The 18,602-nt window shown below is 48.0% G+C and overlaps 1 protein-coding gene across 1 annotated transcript in view; it reads left to right on the top strand.

The window, feature by feature from the left end:
• Ap3s2 (adaptor related protein complex 3 subunit sigma 2) overlaps positions 1 to 13,193 on the top strand; it is a 45,899-nt gene extending 32,706 nt beyond the window's left edge. Inside the window, exons 5-6 of the mRNA XM_055623659.1 lie at positions 6,078 to 6,185; positions 8,197 to 13,193. Coding sequence (XP_055479634.1) covers positions 6,078 to 6,185; positions 8,197 to 8,325 — 237 coding nt within the window. The 3' untranslated portion in view covers positions 8,326 to 13,193. The remainder of the gene's footprint in view (positions 1 to 6,077; positions 6,186 to 8,196) is intronic.
• Positions 13,194 to 18,602: the final 5,409 nt, after the last annotated feature.

The raw sequence follows: 18,602 nt of genomic DNA, 5'->3' as shown, positions 1-18,602 counted from the left end.
CTTCCCTCCCTTTTCTTCCTGGCCATTGCTTGTTTTCATTGTTGAGACATGGAATCCTGATCTGATCCCCGTCAAAGCTGATCTTTCCTTCATGCCATAGTCTTTCTGAGTTGCCTCTTGATTGTTACACCTGTACTAGATTCCTCAAGAAAAACTCAGGAATGACCATCTGGGCATAAAACACTTGAGTTGCACTGTGTGTCTGTGAGAATGTTCCCGTTTTCTGCTAGCATTAAGTGTTGGTTTTGGAGACTAGCTTCAAACTCCTTGTATAGCCAAGGATGATCTTGAGTTTCAGGACTTCCTGCTTCTCCCAGATGCTGGGATCATAAACATGCACCACCACCTGCGCTTTGTGCAGTGCTGGGTGGGCCCAGGGCCTCATGCATGCCAGACAAGCACCCTGCCACTTCATCCCAGCCCCTCCATCCCTTTAATTTGTCTCATTTGCTTTTCTCTTCTTTCTTTCCTTTGTTCTTTTCTTTGTGTGTGTGATATCTCTGGTTTTATGTTTTCTATTTTTACCTTCAATCTTGAAATTTCTTTTTTCTTTCGTTTTGTCCCTGAATTCCACTCTGAGGTACTTTCTTGTCTTTTGTCTTCCTCCCTTTTGTAATCTCTCTGTTTCCTACTTTGAGTTCTTGTTCCTAGAAACAGCTGCTCCTCCTGCCTCAGCCTTTGAGCAGCTGGGATTACAAGTATGTACTATTGTGCTCCTCCAAATACATTTCTTAACTAGTAATTTGCTTTATTTCCAATACTGGGGATCAAATCTAGGGCCTTGTGCATGCTAGGTACATATTGTTCCACTGAGCTATCTTTTCTGCCTTCTCTTTTTTGCTCTTAAACTTTTCAGAATGCTTTGCTATAATTTTGGCTGCTCCCTAGCATCAATTTTCTAGTATGTGATCTTAGTCTCCCATTTGGTTTTCCTGTTTCCTAATTTTCTCTGCAGAATCTTTATTTAGCTCCTGTGTAGACTCCTCTTTATAATCATCTTTAATGGGTTTGCTCTTCAGGTGCCAGCTATTTTTAGGAATTTTGTTGGGGGCGATATTCTAAGCTAGGTTAGAATACTGTGTTTGAGAGTTCTAGGTGAGTTCATTTACCTTTATTTCTAGGCAGCTAATAAAGCTAGGCATCCACGAGCTTCTCCAGTGCAAAGACATTCTTTCTGTTGCTACGAGGATCACATCTGTAAGGCACAAACAGAGGGCCTGTGTATTTTTTTGACATGGTCCCAACTCTAGGTCCAAGGAAGTTTTTGCCCTCCACCAGCAAAGAATGTGTATGGGTGTGGTGCTTTGCCTTCAGGGAGTGTATTTTTGCAGGCCTTTCTGAGGTCACTAGGTCCCATCTTCTCTCTGTCACATCTTTTATTCTTTTCCTTCTATGAAGCAGAAGGAGCCTTGCCTGAACCCCCTGCTCTGATGTCTTTGTCATTGTTTGAGGGTCTGGAATTTATGTTTCTTTCTAGTTTTGTTGAAAATTGGTTTATAGTTTCACATACACACACATATCTAAATATGTATGTACGTATACATATATGTATACGTACATATATGTATGTATGTGATATATATGTAAATAAAACACTTGAATGGCTTTTGAGAATTCTGTGTTTATAATGTTGAAATTAGAAATTTTCTCCAGGCTTTGGTGGACACACACCTTTAGTCCCAGCATTCAAGATGCAGAGGTTGTGTGAATCTCTGAGTTAGAGGCCAGCCTGATCTACAGAGTGAGTCCAGGCCAGCAAGAGCTACACAGAGAAACCCCGTCTCAGACAATGACAACAACAAAAAGTTCTTAATATTTTTTTCTATTTTTTGATTCCCACAACATTAGGCCTGTTGCTATATTCTGTCCATAAAGCCTCCGCAGTCACACTTTCATCTGTTCTTCTAAACCGCTAAAGCCCAAGGAATAAGATGTGGGAAGGCCTTTTACCCATTCAGCATGGTTGCTCTGTACTGTATTTGTACTTAGGCCTTGGAGTGAAGCATTGAAGAGTTCCCACTAGAGCTGTCACACCAACAGCAAGCCTTAAAGTGATGCCATGTGTACTGGGGTCATAGGTGGATGTGATGACAGATATGGTCTGGGAGTCAGCCTGACCTGCACTCAGCCCCTGGTTCTGGAACTGATGGCTCCTGGCACTGTAGAACTCTGTCAGCATCTTCTCAGATGTGAAATGAAGGAGTTATCCTAGTTTCATTTCTCTTGCTGTGGTAAAATGTCTGGGCAAAAAGTGACCTAGGAGAAGAAAAGGTTTATTTGGTCTCACAGTAGCAGGAGCTCAAGTGACTAGTACATCACATCCACAGACAGGAGTGGAGAAGCTGCCTGCATGCTCTCATCTACCTTCCCCTCTCCAGTAGAGTTCAGCACTGCCCAGGCCATGGGTACTTCCCACAGTGGGCTGGGTCACCCTGTATTAATGGACAGTCACTACCGTCCCCCACAAACACACCCATAGACCAGTGGTTCTCAACAGCCCCTTTGGGAGCTGAAGAGCCATTTCATAGGAGCTGTGTGTCAGATAGCCTACATAACAGATACTTGCATTACAGTCCATAACTGTAGCAAAATCACAGTTACGGAGCAGCAATGAAAATAATTGTGTGCTTGGGGTCACCACAACCCGAGGAACTGTATTAAGGGTTGCAGCATTAGGAAGGTTGAGAATCACTGCCATAGACAACCCAGTTACGACAATTAATCAGTTCAGACTCTCTTCCCAGGTGGTTTTAAGTTGTGACAAGTTGGCGCTCAAACCAACCATTGTAATAACCAAAATCAGATAAGTATTGTGAAATAAGCTCTATGAAGTACTTGGCACCTGGTTGATAGTCAATGAAAGCATTGCTTTGTACCAATGAAGAAGAGGTAGGTTAACCAAAAAGAACGAAACACTGAGAGTACTGGAATATAGGTTCTTTCTTTTCTTAAGGTTTAGGGCTTACCAGCCTTACCATTGTTAATTTTTCAGGAGAGTGGCGTTGAGTTCATTACATTAGTGTGCAGCTGTTACCACCGTCCATCTGCAGAGATCTTCACCTACTTCTGCACACTGCAGCACAGTGCCTGTCTGCCCTGTTCCCACCCCATTCTGCTTTCTGTTTCTGTGTATTTGGCAACATAGGCACCTCATATAATGAATTACTATAATATGTCTTGTTTTGGTTTTGTTTAGTTTTGGTTATATTTGAGGAAGGGTTTCCCTGTAGACCAGGCTGTCCTTGAACTTACTTTGTAAACCAGGCTGGCCTTGAACTCTGAGATCCACCTGCTTCTGCTTTCTGTGTGATGGGATTAAAGGCGTGTGCCATGCCCATTTTATAGTGTGTCTGATTTAGTTTACTTAGCAAGTGTCCTCAGGGTTTATCCATGTTGTATGGGTGTATACATTTATCAAAACTTCCTCCCTTTTAAAGGCAGGAAAATAGTCTATTTCATGGACATATTTTAATATATATTATCCATTATGTGAGTGCGGATTCTTGATTTGCTTCTGTATTTTTGCTCACTGACTATTGCTAATATGAACATTGATGTATAAATGTCTCTTTGAGTCTCTGCTTTTGTCTTTTGGGTGTATACCCAGAAATTGAATTGTTGAGTCATACAGTACTTCTGTTTTTGCTTTCTGAGGAACTTCCACACAGTTAATACATCCAACAACTATTGGATAGGGAAGTGTAAGCAATGGAGTTCCCCCAAAGGAATAATATGAAAACCAGTCTCTAATAGTAAAAGTTACGTATTTCTAAGCTGCTTAAATATGAAACTTTTACTATTACATTTTATTTACATGTACATATATTAGTGCATAATATAGATAATGTATATTGTATAGAATTTAGAAAAGAGGGGGAGAGCAGAGATGTGGTTAATAAGACTTAGTAAGTGAGTACACATAAGGGGTTACTCCATTATGTCCTCCTTCCCCAAGGTCAGAGGACAAATCTCAGTTACGTGTGTTAGTGCCTTCTTTCAACTTACTATGGGCAAACTCTGGAGGACACAGTCAAATGCATGAGAGCACGCAGACACATCTTTTTCTCAGCTTTCCTGGAACCAAAGGATAAGTTGACACCAACATATCCAAAGGATAAGTGATCTCAGCTAGGATGATTCTCCCTTGTGGGAGACTTCCAGCAGTGTCTGAGGACACTTTGCTGGAGGGGAACTCCTGCAGCTAGTGCTCCAAGACTAGAAACTGCTACAGTATCCAGGAAAACTCAACAAAGATTCCTCTCGGGAGGAGAGATGGTTCAGGGGAAAGTAGCACTTAGTGTGCAAGCATGAGGACATGAGTTCAGGTCCTAGCACCACACAGGCGTGGTCACATGACCTGCACCGCCAGCACTAGAGGGTAGAGCTGACACGATTGCTCCAGTTTCCTGGCTGCCAGCCTACCTCCACATTCAGTAAGAGAACCTGTCTAAAGGGAGTAAGGCAGAAAACAAACAATTGAACAGTATGTTTGCTGTCCTCTTCTGGCCTCTTAATCCACACACACAGACAATTAACTATATACATAGACAGTCTAAACACACATGCACGCACGCACACCAAGGCTAGGACACCTTGCTTTAAACCCAAGCTACTCTTTTAGCCTTGACTTTAGTCTCCCTCTTACATAAAGCTGCTACCCTAACCAGTCCCAAGAGCTTTGTAAACCCACTCATCCTGTAACTGAACTGCTTTTTCCAGGGCCTTTTCTGGCTGCCTGTGGGCTGGCCCAATAGTTCTGCACTGACTTGACAACAGAAAGTAGTACTTCCTACCTTCGTGGCTTAACAGACAAGTCTTCTTGATATGATTTGGTTTGAAATATAAAGTTCCAGATTGGACCTGCACAGGTTGGCAACAGCTAGTTCAGAAATGAGACAGGAGGATTCTGAGTATAGGACCATCCTGAGTAATTGAACGAGCACACTGCTCAAAAGGTTAAGATACAGGTCATTGGCTAGTTGGTAAAGAGAATACCATGTGCAGGGTTGGTTGTTGTTTATTTTTTTGAGACATGGATTCTCTGTGTAGCCTTGGCTGTCTCAGACTCAACTTTGTAGTCCAGGCTGGCCTCAAACTCACAGTGATCCGCCTGCCTCTGCCTCCCTGAGTGCTGGGATTAAAGGTGTGCACCACCACCACTGGGCTCAAAGCCCTGGATTGAATTCCCCTGACTATAAAGCAGTTATAATGGCACATACCTGTAATCCTACCACTTGGAAGGGAGAGGCAGGACGATCATAAGTCTAAGATCATTTTTGGCCTACACAGCAAGTTTAAGATCAATCTGATATACGTGAGTCAAGAATTAACATTTAAAATTGAAAGGGGGGCTGGGAAATGCTTATACAAGGCCCTTGGCTCCAGTGTTAGTACTGCAAAGAGATTTGAAGTTCCACCTCTGTAGGCTTCCAGTGGTCACCCTTGACTTTACCTACCTAGGACTCTTATGGCAGCTTTTCTATATTCTGTGTAGTGGATTGCCTCTGCTCCATCCCAGTAGTACTTCAAGATTTAGCTTTGCTTAGAGAACTGCTAGATGGATGGAAACTGAGTGTAAACTTCACGTTAAGGAAAGTAGTTATGTAGACCATTTCGGCTGCTTGGTTGGGAATTTGTTCTCATAGCTGGAAGTACTTAATGTCAGCCAGTGTGGTGACAGTCAAATGGATAATAGAAAAGCATCACTACTTGTATAGAGTTCAGCATTTACCAGGCACCAGTCAAAGTGTTTTATCCTAATTATCTCACCCAGCCATGTATTTCTGTAGTTTTTGGAAGGAATCTGAAGGGTTGAGAAGACCACCTAGCTAACAAACAGCAGGGCTAGAATTCAAATACGACCTGTCTGAGTTGGAAGCCACAGCCACCACCTCACTGTCTTCAGAATACCAAACCCTTCTGCCATTGGTAATAAAAGACCATAAGGCCCTAGGCCAAAAGGCAGAGAGCCTTTGTGGTCTCACCAGTGAGGGGATGAGTTGTGGGTCCCCTCTGTTGCTACCACCAAAGGAAACCGCTGTGCTGAGCTCAGAGTCCTCTCGTTGCCTCTCTTCTAGGTGCACTACATCCTTCAGGAGGTAGTGATGGGCGGGATGGTGTTGGAAACAAACATGAATGAAATTGTGGCCCAAATCGAAGCTCAAAACAGGCTGGAGAAGTCAGAGGTAAGGAAGTAGCTATACTTGTGCCCTGGCTGGGTAGATAGTTCTGGGTCAGGGGAGGAGTGTTTGCTGCTGTAGTTTGTGTAGCTTGTGTGGACTTGTGTGGGTTTGTGTGGGTTTGTGTGGGCTTGTGTGAGCTTGTGTGTGATGTGTGGGCTTATGTACGATGTGTGCGCTTGGTATTTTGTGTATGCTTGGTTTCTCTGGGTCTTTAGGAGGTGGTTCCCAGCCTGTATTTCTTGGTTTGTCTACATTAACATGAAGGCCAGTATAAACAAACATTAAACAGGTAGGGCAACTTGAGATCTCAGGCTTAAGGAAAGGCAGATGGCATAAAGGGCAAACAGCTTCTGCAATATGATTATGGCCCATATTTGTGGGACCTGTGTGCATCTGTTCTCTGAACAGCTGAATTTCATGGTATCTTTTAGCCTCTAGAAATTCAAGCTTCTTTATTTTCAGTGAGGCCTCTACAAAACTACAATTATGCTGATTCGGAAATAGCGTACCCGGCTGGGTGGAGGTGACACCCACCTGTAGTCCCTCCACTGGGGAGGCAGAGGCAGATGATCTCTGTGCAAGGCCAGACTGGTCTACATTGTGAGTTTAGGTACAGTCAGTACTACATAGAGAAACACTGTCTCAAAAGGCAAACAAACAATCAAAAAAGAGAATTCCTTGCCAGGCATGGTAGCACAAACCTTTAATGCCCACACTCAGGAGGCAGAGACAGGTGGATCTCTGTTGAGTTTGAGGGAAGCCTGGTCTACAGAATGAGTTCCAGGACAGCCAAGGCTATATAAATAAAACTTGTCTGGGGACGGGGGGCGGGGGGAGGAAATACCGTACCCACTCATCTTGGTGTCCCGCTGTGCTCTTAGCCTGCCTCGGCTCTACAGTGAGCAGCAATTAGAGGAGAACCCCAACAGCTGCAGAAATAACAGGACAGTGCTATCTCTGAGTGTCTCCCAGGGTTTCTTTGCTTTGTGACTGGAACCTGTCTCACAAAACCAGGAGTCCTTCCTATGAGGACTGCTGATCCTATTAGGGAAGCTTTTTTAGCCACAGCTCTGGCTGCCAGAGTTTTCTGAGAAGTGCAGGCTGGGAAGGTTCCAGGCACAGTGAGTGAGTCAGGCAAGGGGTCTGGAAACAGCAGAGACAGACACGCAGGGGGAGGGGATGGTTAGACTGACCATCCTGAGAGCTGTGGGTTAGGGACAGTGGTTCTGAAGTCTTTGTCACTCCTCCTCTTCACCCCCAGGCTGAGCCTGGAGAGCGGGTTACTGTCCTGTCTGGTGCAGTTTCCCCAGTGCGTGTTCGTGCTTCCCAGCTTGACACCATATGACATCCTAAGTCCACCCTCTTCCAGCTCACACTAGTTGGCAAGCAGTTCTCTAAAGCTGACATTCTTTTTCCTTTAAAGAATTTCTCTGGTTTTGCACTCTTCTCAGATGGTCTCTTGAGGAAAGGGTTTCATTTTATTTTGCTTTCTAAATTGAGTGTCCTTGATACTTAAGACTTGAGTACGCCATCTTAGAGTCCCTCAGCAAGCATTTATTGAGCAACTACCATGGCCATGAGCACTGTTAGTTGCTGTGGCTGTAAAATCGTATAAGACATAGCCCACCTTTGCAGAGCTTGTAGTGGGACAAAAATAAAAGGCTGTAGGGCTCTACAAGGCTCCATCTGTCCTACATAAGGTTTTGTTGACCACCTTTGAGGAAGGAGGAAAATGAAAACTTCTGCCTGTGCTGTTTGGAATTCTTTAGATCTTTGCCTTCTGGTTTAAGATTTAAGCAGACAGTGGGCACAGTGGCGCATGCCTGTTATTCCAGCACTCAGGGAGGCAGAGGCAGGTGGGTCTCTGTAAGTTCGAGGCCAGCCTGGTCTACGAAGCAATTCCAGGACAGCCAAGGCTGCACAGAGAAATCCTATCTCAGGCAAGAAAAGAAAAGAAAAGATTTAAGCAGATGACACTGGGAAAGCCACTCACGCTCTCCTCCTCTTCTCCCAGGGTGGACTTTCAGCAGCTCCAGCGAGGGCTGTGTCTGCTGTGAAGAACATCAACCTCCCTGACATCCCGAGGAACATCAACATCGGTGATCTCAACATCAAAGTTCCCAACCTGTCCCAGTTTGTGTGAAGGTGGACGACTGGGATGAACTGAAATTCTTGGGATGGGCAAAGCAGTCAAGTCCGGAAGCAGAACCTTGTTGAGCCTTTAGAGTCACACTTTGGGACCCTGATCCTTTCACAGAGTGGGAAGGGAGCTGGGTGCCCACTGCATGGCCATCCTGCTTCCCTCTGATAGGCACAGCTGTGGTAGACATCAGGACACTAAGCCACTGCTCCTTTGCCTCCCCCACACAGCTGCCCTGAGGGACTGGGGAACAAGCCACCTGGTGCCCAGGAGCCCACCACTGGGACTGATCGATCACCTCTGACTTCCTCTCTGGCATCGAAGGCTTCTGAGATCCTACATCACTTACTGGGCAGGGGACCGGGGAGAAGGGCCAGCCTTTCAGATGTTAGGTATGGCAAGAGGCAGCTGATGGCAGGGCATCTGCTGGCTCTGCTAGGGCCTCTATTCCTAGAATCCCTTTGTGTAGCCCAGCTTTTTGGTCAGCAGTTGCTACAGAGCATATGTTCCCCACGCCATATTTCTAGTCGTGTTGTTATAGGCATGTGTGTGCCGGACACAGTGTAAGTCACACTCTGGGTGGCTGCCATCACCCCTGCCAGTAGGGAGGACACCCCTAAACACACACACGCCAGAACCCTTGCCCAGAGGAGAGCCCAATGTCTACAGAATGTGAAGTCTGAATCTTCCCGGGGTTATGACTCTTCCCTAACTTAAAATACACTTGTCCTGGAAGCAGAAGGTTCAGTGTCTATGATGTGCATGGTGACCCACCTCCCCTTGCTCAGAAACCCACTAACCAGTCTCAGATTCTGGAGCTGAGAACCTACCTGAACTGGGTGTTCTGTGGGCTGAGCCCGCAGCATGCTAGCCGCAGTGCTGTGAGCTCTCTAATCTGAGTCGTGCTGTGGGCACACTGGGCTCCCTTGGGCAACGTTCTGCATTTGGAAACCTGTCGATGTTAACATATGCTGAGTCTTCTTCTTGTGGCCAGATTGGAGCTGGCACTGCTGCTGGGAGCAGGGCCTCTTCTCCGTGCCATCAGTTGGGCCTCAGGCATGGGTGGTGAGGGCACTGGTGCCCCTGACAGGGAACCTCCCAGCCCAGACCTCCCTTTCTCCTTCTGCCCAGATGCCCCTCCCTCCTGCTAGCGCATTCCCCCCGGCCTTCTGATGATCCTAGGAGGATCATATATCTTACCCAGCTTTTCTCATTTTCCAGCAGGACTTCTTGCACTCTGCCCATTGCTGCCTGCAGCGTCTTGTCCTCAACCTTTCGGGTCCTCTGTCAGAGCCTCATCAATGGCCAGTTGGCTAGAGGATAGGTCTGAGACCAAATCCCCCATGCCATTCTCTTTAAGCATGTTAATCTTATGTTGTTTTATTGCCATTTTAGCACATCCACACCCCTTTTACAATGGCTGGATGTGAAGTAGGAATCAAGAAAGAAAACCAGTGTTTTGCATTTGCTGAAGGGTGACATGAGCAAGATCCTTTAACAGTCCTTATCAGAGACATTTTTTTTTTAAAGATTTATTTTATTTGTGCTGTTCATGTGTGTATATGGGAAGGCTCTGAGGCCAGAGAAGGGTATGGAGTTTCCTGGAGTTGGAGTTATAGGAGGTTGAGAAGTCCCCAAAACATGGTGTTGAGAACGGAAGTCAGGTCTCTGCAAGAGCAGCAGTGTTCTGAACTCAGCCACCTCTCTGATCCCAGCCACAGACATTGTCAGACGTTTTGGTGCCAAGTACCACAGGCTCAGATAGGGTAAACTGCTTTTAGGTTATGCAGGGTTAAGGTTTGAAATGTGCCTGCTTGGCTCCAAAGTCCTTTTCCTCCTCATTATTGTAGGTGGTTTCTCCATTTACAACCCTCTCCTCTCTAGACGGGGAAACTGAGACTTAAGGGATTGAGCAACTCTCACAGACTAATAAAAAGAGGCTTGGTTTTCTAAGGCTGCAGACTAGGAGCTAGAGGATCCCGTGTAGCTCCAGTTGGTTGCCTGAGATGAAGCCATCCAGTGTGCTGTTAGGTCAGGGGTCATAAGAGCCTCAGTGTTCTGAAGTGCTTGCTGTTGCCTGAAGGCACCTTTGAGTTGGGAGTACTTGGCTTCCTGGCAGTTTAGATTTCAGGTGTTTGCCTGCTAGAAACTACTTGGTTCCCCAAACTGTGGCCTGGCACTGTAGACAGCAAAAGCAAGCATCACACAATGGCTTGCACGATGCCTCTAAACAGTCTGTTGGTTTGAGCTTGGAAAACTCAATTCCCTTAGGTAAGCCAGAGGGATTAATCAACTAATTAATTAATTAATTAATTGCTAAGGACTTGCATCTAGTTTGTCTGCTGTCAACAAAGCCATAGTCTGAGGTCTAGCTCTTTCTCCTCTTTGTGTTTTGAGACAAGGTCTCACTTTGTAATGGAAATTCTCACTCCTCCAGTCTCACCTCCAAAATGCTGAGATTACAAGTGTATGCTGCCATGCCTTGTGCCCTTTTCCATGGAATAGTTAGAGGGAGACCTTGGTGTTTTGTTTTGAGACATCTGCTGCACAGCCAGCGACTGGGTTCCTGTTTGCTTTGCGATCCTGGACCTGTTAGAGTTACACTGAAGCTTCCCTGGGTTTTCTCACTGCCACTAGTTAAAACCTGGCATCCTCCCACTACCCGTACTTCTGTGTCAGTACCCGAAGAGGGTTGAGCTTGCTTCTAAGCACACAGGCTGTCTTTGCTCCGCTGCCTTTGAGCTTCCCTGACAGTGCTCACATGGATGGAACATGGAGACTCTGACTGTGAGCCTGGAGCTACTGCGGCCAGACTCGGTGACAGCCATGTGGAAGATTTAAAGGACATTTCCCACCCCGACTCACCAGTGTCATGCCTACTGTGCAGGGCGCTGGACAAATTACCTCTCCCCAAGCCTGACCATGGCCTCATACACGTATCCTGAGTCTCTCAGGCCTTGGTTATTCATCCTCTACCACATACAGAGCCAGCCCTCCCTCACCGCTATAGAAGCAGCTTAGCAATTCTCTCTGTGACCTTACCTTCAGAAAAGACGCTAGGAGAAAATGCCTCAGACCAGGTCCCTGGCACAGTCTGTGGCCTGGGCTATTGAAGGCTTCCTTAGCATGACCATGTCTTTTCAAAGAAGGGTCTATGGTGGGTACATGAAAGTAGCTCTTTAAAAGTAGGTCCTCACCCACTTTACAATAGGCAGGCAGAGTACTGAGACCCACCTAGAAGGGAGGGACCTACCTGCAAACATTCTAGATGGCCGCTGCTCTGAGTGTGCTGACCACCCGCAGTGAGCCAGCTCTCTGTGGGAGCTGCCAGGCTAGGCCCAAACCTCAAGGTCAAAGTCTTGGCCTTGGAAGTTCTGGGGTGCTCTTCACCTGCACATTTTGGCAGAAGTAGCTGTTCAAAAAGCTTGATGCAAGTTATCAATCCTTTCCGAAGCTCTTTCTCATTTCAGCTTTTCTATTTTCCAAAGAGGACATCTATTCATGTAGTTTGGGTTTTTTTGGGAGATTTTATTTGTTTTGTTTTTCAAACAGGGTTTCTCTGTGTAGCCCTGGCTGTCCTGGAACTCTGTAGACCAGGCTGGCCTCGAACTCAAAGATCTACCTGCTTGTGCCTCCCGAGTACTGGGATTAAAGGTGTGAGCCGCCACCACCCCGCTGTAGTTTGGTATTTTTATATGGGGCTGGGGAAATGCCCTCCGAAACCAGAAGAAGGCCTTAGATCTCTCTTGGAGCTGGAGCTAAGTGGTTTTAAGTTGCCTGATATGGGGGTTCTGGGAGCCAAACTTAAGGTCCTCTAGAAGAGCAAGTGCTCTTAACCGTTGGGCCATCTCTCCAGTCATCAAGTGTTTGCGATTTAAAGGAGTAAGAAACAAGCATCTTTTATGTTCACTTTCAAAGCTGAGGACATAGTTTCAGTGGCCCTCAGCCCAGCACAATCCTGTTATCCAGAGGTGCAGAGTCCGCCCTACATACATGCCACATGCATGCAGGCACCATGTAAAGCCGCCGCAGCGCCTAGCCTTGCTCAGCCTTATTCCCCAAGGCACTGGGACTCCATGTCTTTCAGTTATTTCTTTTCTCCTAGGATATACCCCCCCCCCCCCGCCCCGGGCAGGGATCAGCCTCTTACCTCGTGCTGTGCGCTGGCTGCTCTGAACAGTGCCACATCCGTACTGCTCCATAAAGAATGGCGGATGGGTGCGTTACTAAGGAAAGCAGAAGTTGAACCTCACAGTCTCTCAGGACTTGTGCAAACTAGGACTGTGATGTGGGAGTGGGGAGGCCCATTGCTGCAGGGTGGAGGACAGCAAGGACTGTTCTGGGAAGGATGGGGTGCAGGCACGTCCATTTGGAGTTCCGGGTTATATAAATGTCCGCTTGTGGGAGGGAGAGTGTGGAGCTGGATTGAGTGACGTGGCCAATGGCTGAAAGTGAAGGACAGACTGTGGGCAAGGGGAAAGGAATGCCTGGACATTGGGGCAACCTCAGATCACAGGAGAGTGTCTGATATGAGTGAGAACATGAACCAGATTGGTCAGTCAGGGAAGGGACCCAGAGCCGCAACTCTAGGAATGCCCTTGCTAGAGGTCAGGGATGCCAAAAGAGGTCCTGGTTCTTCCTAGCCTGGCCTCAAAGCTGCATGTGAGGGTGTGACTAAAACTGCCCACCTTCCGGGTGGGTCACCCAGTTCCTCCTCCTATACCTTACCCAGCTTTTACCATGAGTCCTTTAACAAGACCTGACCTAGCCGTTCATGGCCTGTCTTCCAGGATCCACTCCTGGAAATGGAGCTATATGGATTAGGCTCTGAAATTACCAGTGATTGTAATAAAGCTTTCTACAGCCCTGTGGCCATGCACTTCTTTCTTTAAATTGGCAAGATGAGGACCTGGAAACCACTGGCTCAAGGTGGCTTTCGTGGCTGTCAAGTTTTCTGGGACTCCAACTTTCTCCCCCACCCCTAGCTAAGCTCACCAAGAGCCAAGAAATGGTCTGCAGCTCTCAAAGACCCCACTTCTGTGTCAGTGGGGAAGTGACTAAGAAAAGATGACTTCCTGCTTAGAACTGCCCAGCTGAGCTCCCAGCTGGGCCAGCAAGGCCAGCTCTTCCTTCAACAGCTCCAGCTTGGGGTGGCCAGGGTCCTGTCTAGGATGGCTATGAGGAATACGTTGCTAGGACCTTCCAAAGATTGGCTGTCTCTATCAGAGGGGGCCTCTTTGTGACATACCAACTGTGGAGGCCACAGAGAGCCCCACAGGCTGTATCTGCTGCTGTTGCTGGGAAGTTTGTGGTATTGGAAAGGAGAGAGCCACCAGTATCTGATGCTCATCTTGGCAGTGAGAAAAGCAGCAACCAGGGGTACCCTCAGGAAGACAGGGACCCAACCAGCCCCCGGAAGACCTCTTGCCATGTCCGGAAAAACTGCAGGGTAAAACAGGGTGAAGCTTTCTTGAAGATGAGGGCTTGAAGACAAAGGAATGACTAACTGGTGGGACCAGAGATGGGGTCAGAAGGAAGAGCTCTAGAGTTGCAGGAAGTTGGATGCCCCCAACAGGTGCAGTGGAGGGGCCCACATTCTGTGCAGAACTGGAGTCAGGTGATGGGCTCTGCCCTGTAGGCCCAGTAAGAGTGGGGTCACACCCCCCACCACTGTCTTTGAAAACTAAATTCAAGAACAAAGCTTATACCTTTCCCCAGCCATGCCTTCAGACTGGCATCCTGGCTGCACTTGGGAATGAATGAAAGGACCCTGCCTCCCGGAGGGGCAGGCTGGAAGTTGTCTTCTTCGTGATGGATAATGGGTTTTGCAAGCTCCTGAGAGAAAAGTGTAGAACAGTGCTCTAAAGGAGTTCCAGGTACAGTTGTCAGACCTGGGTCCCCAAGTCCCTCAGACCCAGGTGTTCCCTGTCTTAGAACAGGGTTTCGTTCCAATAAAACCGTTGCCATTTGGAAATGCCCTCAGCTGAAAACATAACTGATAACCTATGCCAGAGGTCAGCTTACTGTAGCACCGCAGTCCGGCGGATGGAGATGGGATTGCCGCTAGTGCCCGGCCTGTCCAGATGATTGATCTGCATATTGCTAGACCTGGCAAGATCCCCCACTAAAGGACAGTTTCTATGGAATGTGTACTGTTTTTACAACATCTGACCTACCGACCATCATGAGTTTAGACCCTGGTAATGGCTGAGGTGCTGATTGCGGGATAAGGGACAATGGATAGTAGACTGGTCTTGCTGCCTCTTCAAGGTGACAGATGGGAGACCCATAGGTCACTGCAGTCCTGGGAAGAGAAAGAGAAAAAAAAAAGCCCATGATTGCTCCTGTGGTTCATTGGTCAGCATGCCTCTTACACAATTGTATTGGTAAGAGGGATAAGTATTTTCCCTCAGCAGACCTGGAAAGTGAGGCCCTAAGATTGCTATGATGCCTGGGTATCTCTCACTGTGAGACCAGCCTCCAGCCTGGGCAGCCTTCAGTGCAGGTATTCTCCAGCCTCAGCAACGAACATGTGACATCCTTCTACCTGTGGCTAGCTGCAGGCTGTCTGAGCCACACTTCCTAGTCAGAGACAGCTTCTGGGGGAGACGGCAACAGTGGGCTTAGGGCATAACCATAGGACAGCCGTAGGGAGTAACCTTCTTCCTGTTAGAGCAATGATTTCCACACCGAAGCATAACGTCTGAACCGCTAACTTTGAAAGCTTTTCTGGATCTTGCATCTCACACTGGAGCTTTGGTTAGCCACACCCCCAACAGCAGTCCCCTGAGCCAGCTTCCACTTTGTGTTTGGCTCAGGACTTTGGGGACACTTTCTGCAGAGTGTCTCCACTTATCTTAGCTCTGTCTGTGTTTCTCTACCCGCCTTGGGCCTGCCTTGCCCTGGGACCTACAACATCAACCAACACTATTTAAAATATATATGATGAATTGGAATTCTGGGGTTGGGGAAAAAAATGCCACTAATGGTAATGTGGAGACAAGACGAAACATCGCTGTGGCTTGGTGGCTCTGCTGCCTCCAGAGGTGTGCCTTGGGCAACATCCCTAACCGCCGTACTTGTTTCCTCATCTGCGAAATGGGAACGGCACAGCTCCCCTTGTGTGAACCAGCACCCTAACCACAAATAGAAGACCCAAACCAGGAAGGCACACTCACTCTTGTTTTGGGAGTTTTTGGTTTTGTTTTACTTTTGAGACAGGGTTTCTCTATGTAGTCCTGGCTGTTTCGGAACTCTAAGGCCCAATGCTGACATTGCCAGCATCGGACCTGAGGGCCACAGACAGAGACAGGATCCTAGTGGGCACTTCCCATCAGTGAACAGCCATTCCTGGTAGCCAGGAAGTACAGGGAGGTTGGTCCCATGCACATGAGGTGGGGAGTGTTCCCCGGGGTGGAAGAACCAGGACGGCTGTCATGTGCCTGCGGAAGACTGGGCTCAGCACTCAGGAGACTGCTCAGGCTCAGCTGATGGAGCCCACTGGAGCCTGTGTGCTGACTCCATGACTCAGGGAGGCCAAACGCGCATGTGCGTTCAGAAGATGTGGGCAGGATGACAAGAGCATTAGGCACGCCCTTCAAAGCCCGGGACACAACACAGTGTTCTAGTTTCCTTTCTGTTGCTGTGGCAAACACCTTGGCCAAGAGCAGCTCAGGAGAAGGAAGGATTTATTTGACTTAGAATTTTGGGTCATGGACATTTGTTGAGGGAGGTCAAGGCAGGAACCATCGGAAGCAGATGCCATGGAGGAACACTGCTTGCTGACTTGCTCACAGACTCATGCTTAGCTAGCCTTCTTATACAGCCCAGGACCAACTGCCTAGGGATGGTACCACCCACAGCGGGCCGGGTCCCCCTCACCCACAGATACACACACTAAAGAACATGCTCACAGATCCAGGCAGCTTCCCAGCTGAGGCTTCCATCTCAGATGACTCTAGGCTGTGTCAAGTTGACAAGGCTAACTAGGGCACCACGGTAGCCATCCACAGTGGAGCAAGTGCCCAGATCACTCTGAAGATGTGCTACCCGATCCCAGAGGAGCCACGGCTAACCACAGCACCTTGTTTCATAGTCCCCCGGGAAGCAGGTGTTTAGGCCTGCAGGCATGTGGGGGAGGCAGAATCAACTTTCATTTAGTCCAATCTTGAAGACAGACAGGATGACTCTCTGGGAGCAGATGTCAAGGGAAGGGTGCCTCCTAGGGTGAGTCACCCAGGCACAGTGGGGCTCCTACAGGGCCTAGCACTTTCTTCTGCTCTTTCCTGTTTACATGTGTGTGCTGTGTTCTGATGCTTCGTTCAGTTCTCCACTTACGGTTTATCTTTTGCTGTAGGCTTGCTGTATTTCAGCTAGGAAAAAAAAAAAAAAAAAAAGCAGCAACCTGGCATGGTGGTTCACATCTATCTTGTCCTGCACTCAGAAGACCGAGGTAGGAGCATTGCTGCAAAGTCTGAGGGCAGCCTGGTCAACATGAGACCCTGTCTCAAAGCATACAGTTTTATGGGCTGGAAAACTAATTTGTAAGAGGCATGTGGGACCATGACCGACTGATGGTATGAGCTGAAGAAATGTTAGCCCATAGTTGTCGCTGTCACTAATGCCATTGCCCCACCGCCCTGCCGCCCCACTGCGTCCTTTCCCTAGGCTGGAGGGGGCACCTAACGTTCCCAGATACCTTGAATACAGAGGGCTCTGAGCTCAGGGCGTGGAGGGTTCTGTTCTCGGGCATGAGGTGAAGCCCCTTGTGGGAAGCACATCTCAACAGCGCCCTGAGGGCCTGGAGGGAAAAGAGAGCTGAGTCTGGCTGAGACCCAGTCCCAGCTGCCCTCAAATACATCGTAATCCCCCCGCCTCCCAAATGCTGAGATTATAGGCGTGCACCACAACATTCAATTCTGTTTTTATTTTTACCCTTGATTTCTGTGTGGAGAGTGGATAAAGAGGGAAAGAAAAAAAAATGTCTCAGAGCCAGCTAGGAGAGCATTTGTAATGACCCAGATCAGGTCTGAGTTGGGACAGTAGGGACAGATGACAAGAAGCACACTTATAGCACACTGAAGGGCTAGAATTGGCAGGACCTGGAAAGTGTTGTGGTCGAGGCAGGCAAGACCTGGTGACCAGGGAGTAACGGGCCTGCTCAGGGTCTGGCTGTACGAGGGCAGCAGAACTGAGAGTGTGCCCCGAGGTCGGAAACAGAAATCCGAGGCTAAGAGAGTTGTGGGCACTGGAGCCCTGGAAAGGATGTCTGCAGAAGCCTGGCGGGGGTAGTGGACAGCAGTGCCCAGGAAGAGCACGGCCTGAGGGAGGCTGCTGCTTTCCGAAGCTTGCTCAGACCAGCTAGGGTTAGAAGAGCCTGGGCCATGGAATGGGAGTCTCTAGTTGTTATCAGGAAAATGGAGCTTTCCCTTTTGAGTTCTTAGTCTAGTTAACAAAAGAACTTAAATACAGGCTAGGAAGAAAGCTTGAGGACAATTTCATGAACATTCGGAAGAAAGCGACAGGGCAGAGTAGATGGTAAATCTTGGCAGCTGCCTGGAGGAGGAAGATGGAGGAAAGAAAAGAGAAGTTGGGGCCTTTGGCAATGGTGGCAATAGAGCAGTCACATTGTGTCAGAGTGCCAGGGAAAGCATGCTCCAGTTCCTGGCCACTGTCAGAGAGCGAGAGAGAACTTACTCTTTTCTGAGTTAGGAGTTAGGGCTCCAGTGTTCTGGGAAGGACCCAGGAAGGAAATTTTGCAAACTGCTGTCCCCAGGGAGGGCCTTCAAGAAGGGTAAGTATTTCATCTCATTAAGGGGCTAACTAGTTCTCCTTTCTCTTTAGGCCTGTCTTCTGCTGAAGCAGCTTTCCTTGGGGATGGAGTCCTGGCCAGGCCTATGACAGGCCTAGCTGGATTAACTCTTAAAAGGAGACAACAGTGTCATGTTCTGGGTACCTTAAAAGGTCAGGTCTCTCTTTAGGGCTATAGGTAGAACTCAGGTGCCAGTCTTCCCATCAAGAAAGAGGAAGAACCAGGAAGAAGTAGCTCTTCCTAAATGGGCCTCAACCAAGCCCAGATACCCCACCAGACTATAACTTAAATCCTAAGAAGAGCCTCCTGTCCTAGTGTTGCCGGGGAAACAGGAGAGAGGGGGTCCATCTCCAATGACCTGCAGGGCTGCTAGTATCTTTCTAGCTCCATAACACTAGGGCTCCTGGGAAGTGTGAGGCAAGAGATTGCCATGGACAGGGTAGGGCATGGCCAAAGGTGGGTTTAGGTA

The sequence above is a fragment of the Psammomys obesus genome, unplaced genomic scaffold (assembly GCF_907164565.1).
Source record: "Psammomys obesus unplaced genomic scaffold, mPsaObe1.curated_primary_1811, whole genome shotgun sequence".
In the NCBI taxonomy this organism is placed as follows: Eukaryota; Metazoa; Chordata; class Mammalia; order Rodentia; family Muridae; genus Psammomys; species Psammomys obesus.
This window is presented reverse-complemented; position numbering and strand designations above follow the sequence as displayed.